At 38.4% G+C, this 20,347-nt stretch overlaps 1 protein-coding gene across 3 annotated transcripts in view; it reads right to left on the minus strand.

The window, feature by feature from the left end:
* scaper (S-phase cyclin A-associated protein in the ER) overlaps window positions 1-20,347 on the minus strand; it is a 52,885-nt gene that overhangs the window by 8,757 nt on the left and 23,781 nt on the right. For all 3 annotated transcript variants that reach the window (XM_026312511.1, XM_026312507.1, XM_026312510.1), the window contains 6 exons: window positions 19,768-19,894; window positions 13,205-13,320; window positions 5,929-6,052; window positions 4,001-4,230; window positions 2,191-2,346; window positions 406-640 (listed from right to left, as the gene is read on the minus strand). In XM_026312511.1, the coding sequence (XP_026168296.1) occupies window positions 406-640; window positions 2,191-2,346; window positions 4,001-4,230; window positions 5,929-6,052; window positions 13,205-13,320; window positions 19,768-19,894 (988 nt within the window). The remainder of the gene's footprint in view (window positions 1-405; window positions 641-2,190; window positions 2,347-4,000; window positions 4,231-5,928; window positions 6,053-13,204; window positions 13,321-19,767; window positions 19,895-20,347) is intronic.

The raw sequence follows: 20,347 nt of genomic DNA on the forward strand, positions 1-20,347 counted from the left end.
CACCTCTGTTTATGTCCACAGGTCAGCCTTGTCCTGAGGAGAGTAACTCCTCTCGTAATAGCTCTTAACAAAGGAACCAGCATCAACCCAATCACGTGTGCAGTTTTATTAAATCAAGAGAGAATAATGTAAATATTTGAAGGCATTTTTATTATAGCTACCATTTCTTTTAAAAGGGACACATTATTTAAATTGCATTTTACTGTTTCAAATAGAGTTAATGCAGAGGTACCAGCTATTATTCCTATGGACTGTATATTTTTTTAGATGGGAATAGAGGAAACATGCTCAAAAAAAAAAAAAATTTTTTTTAATGCGACAGCATCTTTTATAAAATAATATCACCAAAATCTAATGGATAATTTTTTTCTATTTATAAATAGTGAAAACAATAAATATGAATACCTGGAAGGCAGATAGGTCAAGCAGGGCAAAACTGTTGAGGAAGCGGATCCCTTGCAAAGCCACCTGGATGACCCCAGGGCCATAGGGTTCCTGACTTTGGGAAGCAGACTCTGGTAAAAAACTATGTAGCAAGATACAATACAGTGTGTGCACCACTCCCACCAAGTCTGTAGACTGCAACAAGGCTGTCAATCCAGTTGGGTCCTGGCGCTTGTTGTCAAATATACTGGGAGCACTGGATAGAAAGAGAAGCGAAGAGAAATGTATGGTTAGCAAAATCAAAAAGAAAGGCAAGAACCCAAAATAGCAAATGTTACATATTATCAGGGTTTTATTTTTTGCCTTTCTGGCTTTACCTTCTTGCAGTATGTGAGAAAGTTTAAAATGTGCTGCATATCGACATGTTGGATTAAAGCTGCTTTTAAGCTCATCTTCTGTTCCTCGTGTGCTCTTTTATTTAGGGAACAACAGTTTTCACTTTTTGACTTCAGTAAAAGTCACTGCCAGCAAGTATGGGTGCAGCTGAAGAATCAGACCGTCAGAATGAGCTCTTCTGTTCCCACTCCAGCCACAGTAAACATTTAAATGCCATGACGTGAAGCTCATGGCAGAGACTCCTAGCTGGAAGATTGCACTGAGCTGCCTGACAAGGTTCTGAGTGCTCAATAATGATACCAGGTCTCTTCTGTGGCAATTCCAAAGGCAAAATACTCAACTAGTACAGACAATTAGGACTACTACAGCAGCACCCAGCTATGATATGCAGCCATTTAAATGGAGGGTGTGTGACCTCTTGATGGAACCTACAGTGCATGCTGATACTTGATGTTAGCCAACAGGCTCTGCGTGAAATATGCTGCTAGGCAAGAACACAGCGTCCTAATGCCATCCTAATCCTCCGACACAGCAACTGGCATCGCTAAAATATTCTACAAGCCGGCTGAGAATTCTTAAATATGACACAGAGAATCTTTTCAGAACAGAGTTTCCTGGCTACTGTGCTGATCGTAACACTGGTCTCATTAAACCTGTGAGATCTGACAGCGTGGTTTCTCACAGATATACAGTGACAAATATAGTCCTACTGTAGCTGTTGTTTACCACATTGGTGTGAAGAAGCTGGTCACTGTTACCGCAGACCATCATGGCTGGCAAAGGCATAGCAGCGCATTAGTTGATACTGAAAATGCAATGACAAAATCTTGGAGATATGTACTGCTGAAAGATGAGGCTATTAAGGCTAACCTGCTATGCAGTTTCAGCATCATTAAAATGCAAAAAGCTTTTTCCAAATTTTACTACAACACATTGCATCAAAGCATATCTAGGTACACCACCATGGTTAATATTTCATTTCCTTTTCAGAAAGAAATTGCGGTGATGATGCGACTGTGTGCTTAGCCTCTGTCAGCAGCGCCACTGAACTTCTCTGAATGGAGGTCACCGTAACACACGTGGGTGGGCTCCCCCGCACTGCAGGCTAAGGTTTATAGTGAGTGACAGAGCACTGGGTCAAGTAGATGCCTATCTCTAGCTGCAGTAACGACAGCTTAGTCAGCTAAGCTGGCTTGAGGAAATGACCTGCTGTCTGATTGAAGAGCAACCATGGTCTCTGTTTGAGTAACCATGAGCCTGATTTTATGGGCACTTCTGACCTTAAAGAACTAACAGTGATTTTGTCTCTGTCATTAGATCCAACAAAAGAGGTGTATGTGTTAGAGGAAGATCATGAGATCACAGAGATGTTTATTAAGGTGTGCAAGGTGTAGAAAGAGACATGCTCACCGTCCAGTTACAACAAAGCACAGCTTACACATATTGTGCAGCAGAGCTGAGGCTTGCTGGAGGAAAGAAGACATCTTGGGGTGCTCGTCTACGGGAGCTTGGACTGACAGGAAGCACCCGTACAACTTGTCAATCAAACCCATGTTTACTACATAGCTGCAAGAAACAGGAGAAGAGTAAAAAACATGCAGGGATTAATACAGTTTTTTTCCCTAAATGTTAACACAAATTTGCTACAGGTGACTTAGTTTGTAAAAATCTCATCTCACACAGGCAAACAAAGACCTTTACTGTGCATACCTCCACCGCACTGCCACTGAAAGCGGATACCTCACCTAAGCCTTCCACCCCCTACTATTACTGTGATATCTCCAATTTGTCTTTGCCAATGACAGGTCTCATGATCATGTTCCCTGAACTCTTTCAGCCACAAATCACTGCTAATAGTGTCATTAGAGGGTTATTGTGGCCCCTGTGCAAGCCCAGTTCTGGGCCCTTGACAGTCTGCTGACCTGGGGCTGTTTTCTCACAGCTCAGGTATGCCTGGACCTTCAAGCTTAGCTCAGTTTACAAAAATCTAGCAAGTGGTACAGCTGTCAATCAAGGCTTTCAGGGAACTGATATGGTCACTGTGAAGCCAGTGTTCTTCATCTTAAGCTATCTTGACTCTGATTCTTTCACATACCTTTTTTGTTAGAACTGTCATTCACTGATATTCTCTCTAAACAGGTGATTGTTTTCAACCCCGACTGCAGGTCATCTGACACTTGAACCAAGTTCCATTGTTTTGACTTGATCCTCTTCCACAGCTTTACTTTTGTTGAAAGGATCTTTCATCTCACTGACTGCCTTGTTCAATGCCTGCTCTCTGGTTGACAACCTGCTTGGTGGTCAAACATTTTCCTTTGCATCTTATCATATGAGCATGGACTGAAAATATTGATAATAATGGGGGGGGGGGGGGTAAAAGCACTGAAAGCCAAACTGAGAAACCGGAAATTAGTGATAAAGGAAATTGTGATCTCCTTTCAACATGACATATAGGGTGGCATTATAGGAGAGTGTTGCAAAAACTAAAGACGTTTTGATCTTTTGTCCTTCCTTACTAGCAAATACATTATACAAGGCAGCAGAGGTAAATTTTGTGCTTGTTCTAAGGATTACTAGTCTGACGACACCATTTTTCTCAGGCTCTCCACTGTCTCCAGGGTTACGACTGGGTCAGTGGATGAGAGTGGTGGGCCTGTGCAGCTGCTCTGTCCAGATGAATCATGGCTTGTGGGAGGGATGGTGGAAAAGACTGCACTCTTCCACAGGGCTTCATCAGACTGGGTCTGTCTTTCCTCACAGCCCACTTTTCTCCAACACAGCCCTGACTCCTACAGCCCAGGCCCACATGGGTAGCTCAAACGTCAGGTTCAAGGGGACCATTCAAAGCCTTGGAAGTGCTCTTTGTTTATGCTGCATTGTGCCCCCCTTGTTTAGATTTTACTTGAAATGTGGTACTGAATGTGTGGAAAAAGTAAAAGCTGGATGGAAGCCAGAAAATACTGTCATTCCCACACTACTCCCATTCTAATAAGACACCAGTTGGACTGTTTCCAAGAAATCTGACATTTTGTCAGTCTATTCTTTACTAACGACTTGCCATTGAGGAAATCAGAGGTTGACCAACTCTCAATTCACTGAAAAGGAGTGGAGGAGGGATGTAACAAAGTAGGTAAAAAGGTTATGAATTGAGAAAAATAGGTGTTATGTAGAAGGCAGAAGAGCAGTGTGAGAGCAGTGCATGGCACTGGAAGGAAAATACCTGATTAGGTCTTGTGTACGAGTGTTGAAAGACTCGGTGGCAGAGCTCTTGACCTTGGCATCTGGGGAGGAAATCCACATGTTTTCACTTTGTCCAGCCTCAGAGATATGTGGCCACAGGGACTCCAGGATGGTAGCAATGGTCTGCAGCAGGCCTGTTGTCAAACCCTCAAAGACCTGCTTGTTTACACTGCGCCCAAAAATGGTCTTGTCCTCATCTGGGACATATAGCTGTAATAATGGGAGGAAAAAATACTTTATATAAGGTAGCCTACTTGTATATTAAGGAATTAATAAACAAGTGTAATTTGCACCAAGCTGACTACTTCTTTGATAAACCCCAATGATGACAGGCTTCAATACAAATCTAACAGCATCCAAATACCAAACAAGACATCTACAGTGCAGAGATAAACAAAAGACAGATCCACTTAACTTGCACATTAAAAGCCATTCAAGTGTAGCAGAGACAACATTAAATGCCCCATTTGTGTTTAGCAAAAGGCTTTTCCCATGTTGCTGGTATATTATACCTTTTAGTGAGCTCATTATTCACCAAATTTAGGTCACAAATTAGTACATTAAATTCCCTGTGATACGTAATGGCTACAATATTGTTTTATAGTAGCTGGTGTAAACGGGTAAAGATGTACTATACACCAACTACATCCTGACCAGACAAAGGCTTAAAAAAATGTAGCAGAAGAAATAAGAGTGGATTTAGATGATGATTTTCTTTGTTCACATTTACAGACAAATGTCATAAAACACTTCAGCAGAGCTCCACGTTTAAAATATAATGCTGCTGGTTAAATGAAGAGAATGCTGCAAAGGTAAGACCTTCTCATTTGGTGTAATGGTTGGGGCGAATGCTGACAGCGTAGGTAAATCCACCGACATTCTCCACAAATCTAATTAAAAGGGGACATACTCATATGGCAGCACAGCCCCCACTGCTTTACTCTATTGCTCACACACAAGCATACCAGAACGCAGCCATGCACATAAATACACACAAACTATTAAACACAACACAAAACACAAAGTGTGTGGAAATACAGTAGTGTTAGTTAAATCATAACTCAACAAAGAGGGGTGTGCAGACCATGTAAAATTGTTGAGCCCAGTTCTTAATCAGCATCGAGTACATGGAACACAGTTTGTGTCTTGCAGTGCTGTTCGATATGTCAGTCAACAGAGCAGCTGCTGGGATATGTTTTATATAAACGGAGGCATACAGGCTAACCTCACCCTGTGTGCCCTAAGGAAATATGACTGCTTTGGATTGGAACTCAGTGCTGGAGAAGGAAGCCCCAGTAGAGTTCATGCATGCACCGCAACCCTGTGCCTTGTCCTTTCTGTGTTGTGAGTGGAGGCGGCCTCAGCGAGCCGCCACCGTTAGATGTTTGGAGTGGGCTGATGTTTACAGTCCTTCTCGTAGAGTGCTGAAGGATATGGGCTGACATGTCGCCGCAATGCAGCCTGCCTGCCTGACTGAGCTCTCACATTCCCTCAGTCAGGAGGCATCTGCAAAAGGTTGGGCAACGGTTTAAGCTTACTCGCTAGCTTAAGTCTATGGTTCTGTCTTTCATTAACACTGTGGCAGGAAAAGACACTAGCAAACAGGCAGTGCTTTCTCTGTGGTCAAAGCACTGTATATAAACAGATGAATGTAAAGAAAACAGGGAAGAGTTAATAAAAAAGCAAAATTTATGTGTGGGTACGTTAGCAATATTTTTTGATCATGCCTCGAATAGTGCGTAACCAAACTGATTCTGTGTTGAATTTACAGTAAGCAGTCTGAACTGAAACAATGCCTTTGGCACAAATTTCCTGAAAAAAATATTCAATATCATTGCATCATTTAAAAGAAATTCAGTTTGTGATGTCAAATTAGGTTGTGTGTATGTCCAGGATGCATAGACTTACTGTTAGTTGATGTAGCAGCAGGTCCATGAGGAGTGCTATTTTATTGCTGAACAGCACATAGGAGCAGTTGAGGGGGCAGCGGGAACATGCCAGATAGTAGGTATTTATAGCAGCACAGAGAGATCTAACACGGAAAGATGATAAACTATTATAAATCATAAGTTTGAAAAAATTTTAAAAAAGCAAAAACAAAATACACCTGAAGGCAAAGTGCTACTCCCCATGCAATTCATTTAAAAACAGCACTACTGGGTTATGAATGAGTAGGTCTGGGTACTGACAAGATTATCTGCAGTCATCAGGAAACCAAACATACTCTTCTCTATTTGTGGTTCCTTAAGGGCGTAGTTTGTCTTCACAAGTCAAAAGTATATCTCACTGACAGCACGGGTAAGGATGCCGATTTGGGGAATAAAACACTCATATCAGCAACTTATGTGGAGACTCCCCTTACTACAGCCACCTTCAGAGGAGCTGAAAGCAATCGCAGTCCCATCTTGGCTGAGATGGTGCAGCATTTCCGCTGGAGAGATAAAACTATTCCTCTCAGCAGCTCCTCACAGCCGCCAAGCAGCGGCCAGTGCTGAGCCAGCCAGCGTGCCTCTGTGCTATGTCTGCTCTAAAACAAGCTCCAGACAAGATTAATGCTTCAGATAACTGACCAATCGTTCTGCTGTATCTGCTACTCCCACTCGCCCCCGTTTCATCAGTTAATATTTTGTGACAACTGTATATTTTAGCCATTGGTGGAATGGCGTGTCCTATCTATTCGCTGGAAGAATGGAATCTGCCTCTCCAGTGCCTAAAGTAGGCCATGTTTACTTCAACTGGTAAACATTTTGATATCTACTGAAACCTTCACATCTGCTGTGCGTTTTCAGTCAAACCATGCTGGCATAGAAAAGGAAAATAGATTAGGCTGAGGCAGACCCAAGTCTGTCAATAACTTTCTGTGTTCATTTGCTAGTCGGCAGATCAGTCATTTTTGTCTCATTACTGACATCGCAGCGCAAAGCTGTCAAACATAGAATGTGGCGTTAATGTGAGAAGCACTATATTTAGTGTGATTAAATTATGCTTAAATTTGAAATCTAAGTTTACTTTGGGTAACCTGAAATCAATAACTTAACACTTTAAAAAAAACCAATCATAACACTAGCCTTGTTACAGTACTGTGTGGCCCAATAGGCCGCTATACTATTAATGTTAAAGTCTATTTCAGACTAGCATGATAGCACTGACATTACACCTATGACAACTGAGATTCTGTGAGCTCTTTTCATCAAATGTATTTTTGTTTGACTTTTACTTAAGAGGAAAAAAAAAAAAAAAAACTACAGGTGGGGTAGTATCACCATTGCTTCAGTCCTCCCTGGAATGCTGCCATACATGTCTTAAACTGTGTGTAATGGGATATTTATTCGTTCCTTCAAAGGGATAAAGAACAACTTTGAACTCTGAACTACTTGTAAAGATTTACAGGAGGTTTAGATCAGTGAACTGCAGATGCAAATGTAAATTGCTGACTTTGTCTTAACGTTACTTTCACCACTCTTGGGTTTGTCAAACAAAATTACATTTTCACATTAACATATGAAAACAGGTGATTATTAGAACTTCCTTACTATTGAAATGTTTCAGTTTTCTCCCATTTAATGGAAAAAAAAAGAAAAAAAAAAAAGATGGATCATTTATTGTTTTTATTGCACTGTTTTTTTGTAATTGGATACAGGTCTTTTAGCCTGTTCTTTTAGTCTTTTACTGTTTATGTGACAGAAAATAGACTTTAAAAAAAAAGAAAAAAAAATTAATGCACCATTTAAGTTATGGTTTAGTTTTATGTATAGGCTGTGTACATTATTTATCCATTCTAAAAAAAAAAAAGTGTATTATTTTGTTTCTGCTATATATAATTCCATAAAGCACAAAATATTACCGGTTTTCACTTAAACGAACATATATAACTTATGAGCCTAGACTGTGTTTAAATATAAAAGTTAGATTTTATCACGAAGACTAAATAGACAGAACAGTTTTAAAAAAAGATGTAATTCAAAGTATGGCTGTATTTTCTCTCCTTGACCTGACTTGTATATTCTAATTAAATCACTTAATTCTTGGCAAGTCAAATGTGGCCCTCCGGCTTCCCATCTGACTGACTCAACTGCTCATGTAATTAGCATGCAATTGCTTTGTAACACAGCTAATCAGGCTTGTCTTTGGTCATCTCTGAACAAATGAGGAGCCTGTCAAAGGCCTGTTTGAGTTAGGCCCTTACACCAGCTTTTACAATAAAGCATCGCTGTGATCTGTCTTTGGTTTCCTCCCACCTAATTGAGCTTGATGAGAATGACACCTGAGAGCCTGGCCCCTCTGGGAATCTCATCTCAATACTCCTCACTGACAGCTCCAGCCAAAGATTCTGTACAACAATTTCGTGAAGTGCCATGCCACCCTGTCTCATGTTACACAAAAACTTTTTTTAAGGACTGATGTGTACCAGGCTATCTAAGCAAGCAACATTCCTACACCTACACTATTATAGGTTTCTTATTACACTACACAAACTGTGCTTCACATGTTGCCAAAATGACCATAGCCGCAGAATCTATATCCACCCACCTAGAAAATGATCCATTTAAGAACAATGCTTTTAAAATAAAAGCAAAAAGCTATTGTCACAAGTTTGAACTGCTGAACTTACCAGTAAGGGTCTGATGCCAATAAAAAAGAAGAAGGAACAAGAAAGTAACAAGCGAATAATGAGCGATGTAATCTGCACACCTACACTAAACAGCTTAACCTTATACAGTCACGAAATACCTTTTTACCTGTGAAGCTATTCGGATACATAGAGAAATGAGGCCAAGATGTAGAAGGATGGCGCACACCTGATCCTGTCTCGGCACTCCACAGTCCCTCTTGGGCTCTGCCTGGGTGGCCAAGAGGTCTATGTAAGGTGAAGGCTTGGTGGGACTGGGGGTCAAAGCTATCCCTGCATTTAAATGCTTAATACTAAAATATTTCTAAATTTTCAGCAAATTTTTATTACAAGTCTAGAAAAAAAAAAAAAAAAGTAAATACAAGAAACTACTCCTGAGAGACAGGATTTACAGTGTGACTAATCCAAGAATCAAAACTTTGCTGCCTGGTTGACTCTACAGCATAAATAAAAACAACAATAAACAACTTTTGCCTAGAAGACATACACAGTTATGGATTTTATCTTTCATCATAACACTTATGATAGTGAATGGCTGACTCTCAGTTCTGTTGACATTAGGCCAACAAGTATGCAAAAGGCTCTTTATGCATTTTGTCACTGCTTTGAGTTATCAATCTTGAGATCTGTGCTCCTCACCCGGGTCTCACATTTCTTGCCCTCTTTCTACGTTTCCTATGTGCACATTCAAGCCTGACTGGAGCGCTCCTGCAGAAATCTGACCAACTTCCAGATCAGGTTGAGTTCCTGCCACTTAAACAGGGTAAATTTGTGTTCAGGGGAAGAAAAAGAACCCTAAGCCAAAACAAAAGGTGAAGAGCAAATCCGTTCCCTTGTGCTGTCAAATAATAGCTTCATTCACTGCCATCTAAATGACATTTAATTTGATTCTGCTGTTGATCTCCCTGATACCCTAAGTGCTTCCAAGACATCTACTCTGGCTGTCGTGCCACACTGGCCAGGTATGAAGGGGGAGAAATCCGATGAGCCGACACACAGTGTCATGCACAGGAGTCCGTCATGCACACACACACACACACACACACAGACTCACACATAGACACAGAGACGCACAGACACACACATAGACACAGAGACGCACAGACTTCTAAATGGTGGAAAACATCCTGAAATGAAACCACAGGTACCAGGTCTGATTTCAGTGACTACAAAAGGTCATGTGAGACAGAGGTGGAAATACAAATTGGCTTAACACGCAATGCAGAAATAGTCCTAAACCATTCTCTGGAGATCATCTTTTTAAGTGACCTTCATAGTTCTGCTTTTCTATTTAAATCAATAGAAATTGAACATACAATCCAAACATTATAATAGAGACTTCTGAATTAGATTATTGCAACCCAAATATCATGGATGAACACCTTAGTTAATTTTGCTTTTTAAAAGTTGTGCAGTTAGATAAAGCCTTGCACAAAGACCATTCACAAGCATTAAGTAAATATTTTTTCTTCTCTTCTCTCCAGTGACCCCTATTGGAAGTCAAAAGTAAAAGGAAAAAAACCTGATTTTTGGGTTGAACTGATGATATACTGTAGCAAAACAAAAAGATTTTGCCATCTACACCCATAAGTGAATACAAACACAATCTTTTATTTTATCTACAGTTTGGGACAAAACAGCTTCTAACTAAATAACAGCAATTATATACTGTTTATATATGGTATAGTATTTACTGATTTTTTTGTAGTTTTCAATGATAGTAGATTTTTTTTTTTTTAATTTTGGACTATTTACTGGAATACAAATTAATTATTAGCAAAATAATTAATGAAAGCAAATAGCATTAACTCGTAAAATAAATGCATAAAATAATGTGAAATATTTTCATATGCTATATGCTAATATTTGGGAAATTGTTGTATATTTGTGAGACTACATCTCTCCAGTTAATCTCAACATTCCAGTGACCACAGGGTTACACCAGGACATTAGCGAAGCCTCGCAGAGGAATTAGCTCATTAATGTAATGGTAACAAGATGGAATCAGGCTCCCTGGGGAGAGATATGGCAAGAGCATCTCTGCAGCTGCCTTTTTTTGTAAATCACTCTGCTTATCGGGTAGGAGGAGGTGATCAATATGGCAGCATCACTGTAAACAGATAATGTAGCGCACTCTAGGGCTAGCGTCTGTATAGCAGCCCATTAGGCCACACAGCCATCCAGATGATGGATAGTGATAGGTAGACAGCCGGGCTGTGTCCTTGTGTTACATCTCGACACCAGCTACAGACTTGACTGACCTGACTGAGCTGCATCACAAGGTTAAAGTGTGACCTCACCTGCATTTTACATAGCTTACAAAACAAAAAAAGATGTAGTAAGGTTTGAATAAAATTGTGACTATTCAAATCTGCACTTAAATTAATAAATTGGATTTCTGTTTACATACAGAGCTGTAGCTCACAGAGTTGTGACTACAAAAATGACATCAATTGATTGGTGTACATTTTACAAGCTACAGAACCAGTTTTTCAGTCTAAACTACAGCACATATCACACACAGTATGTTGTCATGATAAATATTTCTGTGGGCATGGATTACTACTGTATGTCCATCAGGGGTTTATTTCTGGTTCAGTTCTCCAGTCTCAGTTCTCAAAGATTCAGCAGTATTAGCAGCACAGTTGCTTCATTGTTAACAAACTACACTGTAATAATAATAATAATAATAATAAGAAGAAGAAGAAGAAGAAGAAGAAGAAGAAGAAGAAGAAATAATATAATAATAATAAAAAATAATAATAAAATAATATTTTAGGCCTTGGAAATTCTGTAGTGTCTATGTTAATTGTATTCTTTATATCTCTGCAAACCTATTTAGCTGACACACAAGTTTTATTCATGAAAGTAGAGAAAAGATCATTCCTTCATAGTTATTTATAACTAACTCGACAGTTTGATTGGACTAGTTTGCAAAGGCCAAAAACATGAGCCAAATCACCTGTTCTTTTACCACAGCATGCCAAAAAGAAGTCTTAAAAGCCAAAGAGGTACTGAGTTTGTGTGCATATGTAAGCTAACACATAATGCAATGATGTGCAAACAAACACTTTGTACAAGTCTTTCCATTTAAGATAACATTTTTTTCCAATTCAGAAGTCTGCTTGAAATTCCCCCAGATTCCAATGATTGAAGAAGAGAGTACAAAAAAAAAAAAAAAAAAAAAAAAAAAAATCAATATACATGTGATGTACTTTAAAAGCCTTATAAATATAAGAAGCATTTGTCCATTAGCAAAGATTCAGAGACCAGTAAATGCTAATGAATGGGAGAGCAAGGCCATTCGAGTCCATTACAGTGTCCCACTAGTGAGTACAGCAGCCTCTCTGAGGTTATCTACTGGCAGGCCATGCAAAAGGCCAGACCCACAAGTCAAAAATACTCTGCACTCTAAATGATAGATGGGACACATGTGCTTTTTGTGTTTCCAGAGAAAAGAATGAACACAAATTGATTACGGAAATGGAAAGCATTTCCATTTCTAGAAGGACAGGGCTGTTATTCATTAATACATTTTGAGAGTATTTATTGAGATGGAACAACTTTAAACAGTGATAAAGTAGGTTAGCTGAGATTAGCTCACTCACTTTATGCAATTGCAGAAACAATCACAAATAGGGAATAAAGCGGTGTGTTGTCAGTGAGGTCAAAAAAAGGATACAGTCAAAAAGAAGTCATTGGGAAGATGGAGTGCAACAGCTGTCTTAGGCTTTGTGAATATCCAGCTGAATCCACATTAAACAGTATAGTTTGTTCAGATGTGCTTCTGTTGTTTAGATATTGTAAATATGTTCAACAAATACAAAAAAAAAAAAAAAAAAAAAAAATCTGTTAATAGTATTTTTATTCTTTTGGCCCTGGTTAACATTTACCCACAAAAAAATCTAGCTGAGGTTTTGGGCAAAATTAATTATAGCATTTAGATTTTTGACAGTGCAGCAAGTAATATGGAGACAGATATAGTAGATATTTTCATTGTTACATTGTGAAGTTTTTAAAATAGAATAGTAATTGAGAACATTCGAAATACACTTTGGATCCATATTCAGCACTGTTACCTTGTGCTGTTGTAAGCACAATGCAACAAAGATAATGTGTATTTTCATTGAGAAAATGCAGCTGATGCTCATCTTAGATCATTCATATACACAAGCCAATGGGTAATTTTTGTAATTGAAGAAAAATCACTCCACACCAGTTCTAACCATGACAACGAACCTAAATTTAGACATATATCTATTTAATATGATCACACTCACTCCTGGCTAGCATACCACTCTGCTCAACAACAGTAGTCCACATTTCAAAAATCAAATTGTGTTAATCATAAGGTAAAGAGACAGCTCACCCTGCTAGCTTGTAGACAGAAACTTGATGGAATCAAGATAATAAGGGTATAGTAATTAATTTATTGCTTCTAGTTGGACATAAAATCATATAAAAATACCTAAGCAAACCTTCCACTCTTATATATTAATGTTTATCAAAATGCATGGTGATATGTAAATACATCAATCTGGTGGCAGTACTCACTTTAAAGGAATACGAGGCACTGTTGTGGGTGTGGAAGCAGCAGTGACAACCTGCAGAATTTGTTCCAGAGCCGACAGGCCGCCGCCCACTTGGAAAGCCACTTGGTCTGCATTGTTCTGTTTAGGCGAGAACAGACACATAAAGAGAAGAACAGTTAGGGGACAACCAGGCACCGGCTGGACAGGGGATTACATGGCTCTCACCAGGGAAGGAACCTCTCTTTCTCCTGCAGGGACGAGGGATTGAAATTTGAAACAAAGTGATCCCTAAAGTATTCCTGTTTAATCTCAAAAGTGCACAACTCGACTCCGCCCCACAGCAGTCAAGTTTCAGTGGGAGGAAAGTGCTCTACCGAGCCCAGTTAGCACCAGGGTGGTCTAAGTGAAACTAAGAAAATGCCACCACACCAAAGAAAGAACAGTGCCATTAAAGAACCTGAATCATTCTAACAGGACAGAATAGAGAAAACATTAGATTCTTACTATAATCAATGTACTGTACTGAAGTAATAAAGATTGAGTCAGCGTTTACAGTAAAGAGCTATGCAATTCTGTTCAGAGATTTTTCTACAACTGCCTTGCACTACAACTAGCAGTATCCAGCCTCACATAAAATTTTCTTACAGAGTTCAGTGTGTGCCCATTTTGCCTCTACTAGCTCTATTTTGTTTTCTTCCTATTGCCTTAATTTCATTTTAGACTAAAGAGCTAAGTGCAGACCATATACTGGACACAGCACACACACAATGTCACTGAACGCATTAACTGCTAAGAAATTAAGGTTGAAGCCTGTTAAATCAATAAAACACCAATACATTTTAAAAAGAGTGTCAACCCCATATTTTCTATACACAAAAAAAGTTTGCCATTTACTGTAGAGTATTTACAGACTTTATGTGATATAGATACAACGTGAGTACAGTATTCTTGTATTGTGTGTGTGTGTGTGTGTGTGTACAAGAACTGCTTGTTCCTGCAGTCTGAACTAAACCACCAAATGTTTCACCATAATGTTGTAATAATAAAAACACATATAATCAGCAGCAGTCCTATGAATTACAATTTTTAAAACCATGTTTTTAAATATAATTTGAATTAATTTTCTGAAGTTGATATAAAAAAAAGTAATTTTGACAAATCATTTCTACTTCAAGTTGAGTCCATGGTTTGACAGTTATATTCTTTTTTTTCCTCCATCACAACATAAAAAGTATGTTACAAATTTATTTAGTCGTGGAAAAACAACATCATTCCAGTGTGGAGGATTTATGAACACCAGTAAATAGTTAGGTCCTGTCCTCCTGTGATGATAGCGTAATTGGCAGTAGGTCAGATGATGCTGCTACAGTGTCTTATAAATCAACAAGTACAAAGCTGGGAGTGAGCGCTGACTATCAAACATGTTTGTGCTTGAGCCGACAAAGAGGAAAGGAGCTGGAGGGGAGCTGGTGATGGAGGGCCTTCTTCACACAACCATAGAGGACCATGTTACACTGCAGGTCATTCCTCCACCTAATGAGGTTACAGGCTCCTCACTGCTGTGACAGCACTAAAATCCAACCACTTCACAGTGCTTTTGTTCCACACATGGGAAGTTGCCAACAAGCCTGAACACATTGAGAGAGAGAAGCGCTTTACCAAATTACAGATAAGCTCTTCACCTGTCATTCATCCCTGCTGCTGAGGTAACAGCTCCTTGATTCCGGTGGTAGAGAAACGGAGCAGACGCACTGAGCAATCATTTATGGTTTGACAAAAAAAACAAAACACACACACACATATATATATATATATATATCTATATATATATATCTATATATATATATATATATATATCTATCTATATATATCTATATATATATATCTATCTATATATATATATCTATCTATATATATATATCTATATATATATATCTATCTATATATATCTATCTATATATATATATATATATCTATATATATATATATATCTATATATATATATATATATATATATATATCTATATATATATATATATATATATATATATATATATATATATATATATATATATATATATATATATATATATATATATATATATATATATCTATCTATCTATCTATCTATCTATCTATCTATCTATCTATCTATCTATCTATCTATCTATCTATCTATCTATCTATCTATCTATCTATCTATATATATATATATATATATATATATATATATATATATATATATATATATATATAAACACGCCAAATACCCTTTGTCTTCAACACAATGAGAAATGGCTCAAAGACAACCTCAAGCGCCCAAGCAGTGCTTCTAAAAAGACCTTATTATGGCCTCCTTTCCAGACATTGCCAGCAGTTTCCATGCCTAATCAATTGGGTCTCAGTCACTGAGCTTGGCTTAACTCTCCTAACCCACCCATCAACACACCTACCTAAAAGCTTCTAGGCTAAATGGGAAAAAGCAGCTCTTTCATAGCAGCTAATCAAAAGGTATTAAAGAGGGTAACTGGGACCTGCCCAGTCCTGGCTGTCTTCTGTGAAAACCAGACAAGATTTGCCTGGCTAGTCAGTTCCTTTTCTGCTCTGCTGACAGATTTATCTGTGGTGATGATGGAACAATACGGGTGAAGAGGATTAAGTTCAAACTACTTGACATACTATCTTTAGGTGGTCTACACATGCAATGATCCATAGAAAACAAAAAGACACTAGAATATTGCTCTGAGGAGACACATTTCATCAAAAACATGCTTCATGTTTTGCATGACAACAGCTCTGTGGTCTGTGAATGTTGATCTTTGTGCTGTACGAAGCAGCTGACTTTATAAGCAAATGGAACAAGCATGTGGTGATGATATATCCTTTCCACAAAACTAACCAAACAGGCTAACAGAGATCATGTTTGTATGCAATTTCAGTGACAGTGTATGTACACAGTAAGCTGAATTTGCATACAAACTTAATAGAATGAAACAAATGTGGTCTTAAGAATTCAAGCAATTCCTGAGAGACAGTAACAATATCCTCCACCCAGTGTACTTAAAGGGATACTCTGACACTCTGAATACTATTACATGGATTGGTATAAAGTTTGGTAGATACTAATGTCTTCCTCAAGACAAATGTCAACAACTTTGGCATTCCCTTAACTTTTCATCTGGTGCCATCATCAGGTCAAAACCTTTATTTATCCCTAACCACCAGTTTATGACCAAATACCTACAAAACTCTAAGTTTGATTAAACCTTTAAAACAAGAATACTACCTAAAATGTGGATATTTTGCTAAGTTCGAATCAATCTATGAGTAGTTACAACTCAACAGAAGGTATAACAAAACACTTTCATGGGATGAGCCAGTCTCCCTAAACGAAAAAGACCGTCACCAAGGAAAATGCAGGAAGAATGTCTCCTGAATTATACAACAGGGGCAATCTTATCTAATTATCAATTAGCGTCCAGGGTGATCACTGTTACCCCAGCTGACTGAAAGGCCAAAGCAGCTGGTAATGCCTGCAACAGTGTCAGCAACCCAGCCAGATTGCAGTTTGTAGTCGCCTCCCACCAGACACTTTAATTAAAGCAGAGAGGAGGGCACAACCTCAGTCGTCCTGCCCTACCAACAGATGGCCAACAACTGGCAGAGTTCATTAAGGACTTGCTTCAGCTTTGAAGCCATGAGTTGATTCCTTCTCAACTAAAACAAAGACTAAGATAGAGACAGAGTGTAACACATCACCCTCTCCTCACATGAATTTCATCATTATACAGTATTATAGAAAAGGTTGAGAGTTATAAACAAAGCTCTGTGGGCCAAGTCGACTATAAACCACAACAAGGCTGCTGGAATAAACATCTTAAGGTCGAATATAAACTTGTGCGTTTACAAGACATAATGTTATATGATTTAGTACATTATGTGAGTGCAGGGCAAAAAGGGAAATGGATAATTCTACAAACTGTGTTTATTCTATAAAACGAGCCAAGATTAATCAAAGGCGCAAAATAAAACCTGCCAGAGAAACCACAGACAGCCTCTAGTTGTAACTAATACACTGAGAAGCTTAAAATCATTTCACTGCCTATTGGTGCTGTGGTGAGGAAAAAGAATAGACTGTTTGGGAACAAGTCTAGCCAGAGTCACATGTGAAATTAATAAATGACTTTCATTTTTAATAAAAGTGTCTTTTTTCAAATAATCATATGATATTTCAATAAATGCCAGCACTGAAGGAAAAAAAGAGGGATTAGTTCAAGAGGAAATGTAATAGCACTAAAGTAACAACTATTTTATTAATGTAATTTTTGTTCTTATTTTTTAAATTTTAATTTAAAATTTTTTATTGTTTGAAGCTATTATATATGAAGAATTTCTGCTTTTGAAAAGCTTATTTTAATGGTCAAAGTAAAAGAAAAAAGCTGGGGGCATATCCAAATTATTGGCACATAGCTACAACATCAGTTTTTGTAACTGCTGACATAAGTTGAACTAAAAAAAAAAAAAAAGGAGAAAAAAAAAGCTATTTTTTTCATAAAGATGAAAAATTTCTAAGCTGAACTAAAATGCATGCTGCTTACTTTTTCTGCTGGTCTGGGCTGTATCTGTCAGTTTGCTTGAGGCCCAAGCAGAAAACCCTGTTATCCTGCCACTGTGCCCTTCACCTTCTCCCATGTCCCCCAATACAGCTCCCACCAATCCCACTGGTCGGCCCAACCTGGCTGTGACAGCTGGCAAATGAAAATGTAAATACAGTCCACAGTTTTTGGTTCTCACAGCACCATTTTCCTGACAGTTCCTTACCTGCCCTTTACTAGACAGGCTTTAATTGAAATCAGTGGTAAACACTTTGGGCAATATAAAAATAGAAGTGGTCAATAATAAGGCAAGTGTGCACAAAAAAAAAAAAGAGAAGCACATTGGGAAACTTGCTCTTTGCAATCACATATAGAAAAAAAATTAGGTCTTTCACAAAATAAACCATTATAGGCCACAGAGGGAGAAACACATCGAGGTCAGAGACAAGACGTAGCCGAGAAAGCATAGGAGGAGTGCGGAGTGGGGGTGGGACTCAACAGCAGTGCAAGGCAGAATTGTCGGGTGTTGTCTAAGGAATTAGCAGAGAAAGTGGAGACTGAATCAGATATGGGAGAGAAAAACAAATCTCTAGGTGAGCGAATGACATGAGAGATGCTTGTTAGGTCAAATAATCTAAACGGTCCTGACTTGAAGTGACTCAGGGTCCAGACAGCCATGCTGACGGAGACTTTATTTATTTGACTTTGTCTGAGGATTAGAGAGGAAAGTGCTTTCCTGGCTTCTTCACTGGCCAATCACAGCGCTAAACAGCTATGGGTGGATGTTTCTGTAAGAAGCTGTGAAGCAGAACTTCACAAAATGGTTTACAATGTGCTTTTAAACTGAAGTAAAAGACAAAGCCAAAGCACAGTAACAGAGCCTTGATCTGCCTCTTCGCCCGTGACATCACTATTGAATAGAGCACATCTCCTGTGGCCCACTGACCTTTGACCTCCCACTGGGACTATGGGGAACTAAGGGGAGGAGCATTCATGTAGTGACAGCTTGTGAGCTGCTAATATCATACTAGTCTCCTCCTCTCTCCTTACAGCACACTGTGCCACCCACCTCAATTACCTCTTTCTTTTTGCTCCCTGGGGAAATTCAGTAATAGCCTCTCCAGCCACCCACCTTGCCTCCAATGGGACACTGTAATCTCGCCATCCTCACACCCAGAGGAATGCACAGTGGGATGACATGATGGTTCGAACCACAGCTTGGCATGAAATTTATGCCTCATTACAGGAAGTGGGCTGTATATTCTCTTCATCATAAACATTGTGGCAGGTGTTTCATTCCTCCTCACTAAAATTAATGTGAGTTTTACTGTACAAAAAAAAAAAAAAAAAAACTCAGACGTTTTAAATTGACTAGTTTTAAATGTTATATCTGACAATTATATATTTATACAGCTTAAAAGAAGTTTAAGAAAAAACTGAATCGCTAAAAACATTCTCTTCTCTTGTCTTTGTTCAATAAAGTGCATCAATGGAATTTTATCTGGAAATCCAATTTAGCATTGTCTGAAGCAGTGACATCTGAGTCACAGCCACACACACAAGACAATGTTTGCTCTCGTACTAGGAAGCTCCAGTATTGGTACCATGTGCACAATGAAAACATTTAATCTGGTCTTCATTAGCCAATAACCAAAGGCAAGTTGGTTTGGAGTAAGTGATACTCTGTATTGGGAGGGTGAGACACAGCCAAACACAACTCATCACTGAAGAGACACGCCAAAGGGCTGGCATGACCCTGCACTGCTGCAGACTTGAGTCAACAGCAAAGCAACAAAGCAGGACACTCAGACATGATATTATGATTTCAGAAGAGATCTGAGGGAGGGAAAAGCCAATTTGAATAGCTTTAATACACATTAGGGCTATAGCGGAATAAAAGGAATTTGATCAATAATATGAAAATATGAAAAGATAAATAGTGCTCAATCACATTGACCAGTGTATCTACATGTTCCACTTACTGCTTTACCTGTTTCTCTAAGATGCGAGAGATCTCTCCCAGAGTTCTGTCCAAACCAGACACTTTGTTGTTGGCCCACTGGCCGCTGTCCTGGCCCTGCAGCTGCTTCAATAGGTCCTTCACCAGCCGCTGCAACCTGAACACACAGGAGTCAAACGTTATTATGAATCTGTTTACAAATTATATTTCCATATTACCTTCGCCAACCTCTGTCTTCAACATTAAAGATGAAACAATCACTGAATAATCAGTTGATTGACAGAAATCTAAATTATTTTGAAGCAACTGTTAAATTCAGTATTACATAAAAAAAAAAGACATGTTTCAGATTCTGAAATATGAAATTCTTTGAATTTTATAATTTTGAAATTATCTGTTGGTCTGACAAAATATGAATCACATATAAAAAGTATTTAATTAATCAAAATTATTCAATTAATCTACAACCCTACTGATAATCAATTTGTAGTCAATATTTCGAGCAAATGCCAAGAACCCAATCTAAATCAAATATCCTATAGAACTGTCAACTCATTATCCTGCATTTTGGAATACTGTAATAGGTATTTTAACTTATTTACTGATTTTA

The sequence above is a fragment of the Mastacembelus armatus genome, chromosome 6 (genome assembly GCF_900324485.2).
Source record: "Mastacembelus armatus chromosome 6, fMasArm1.2, whole genome shotgun sequence".
NCBI lineage: Eukaryota > Metazoa > Chordata > Actinopteri > Synbranchiformes > Mastacembelidae > Mastacembelus > Mastacembelus armatus.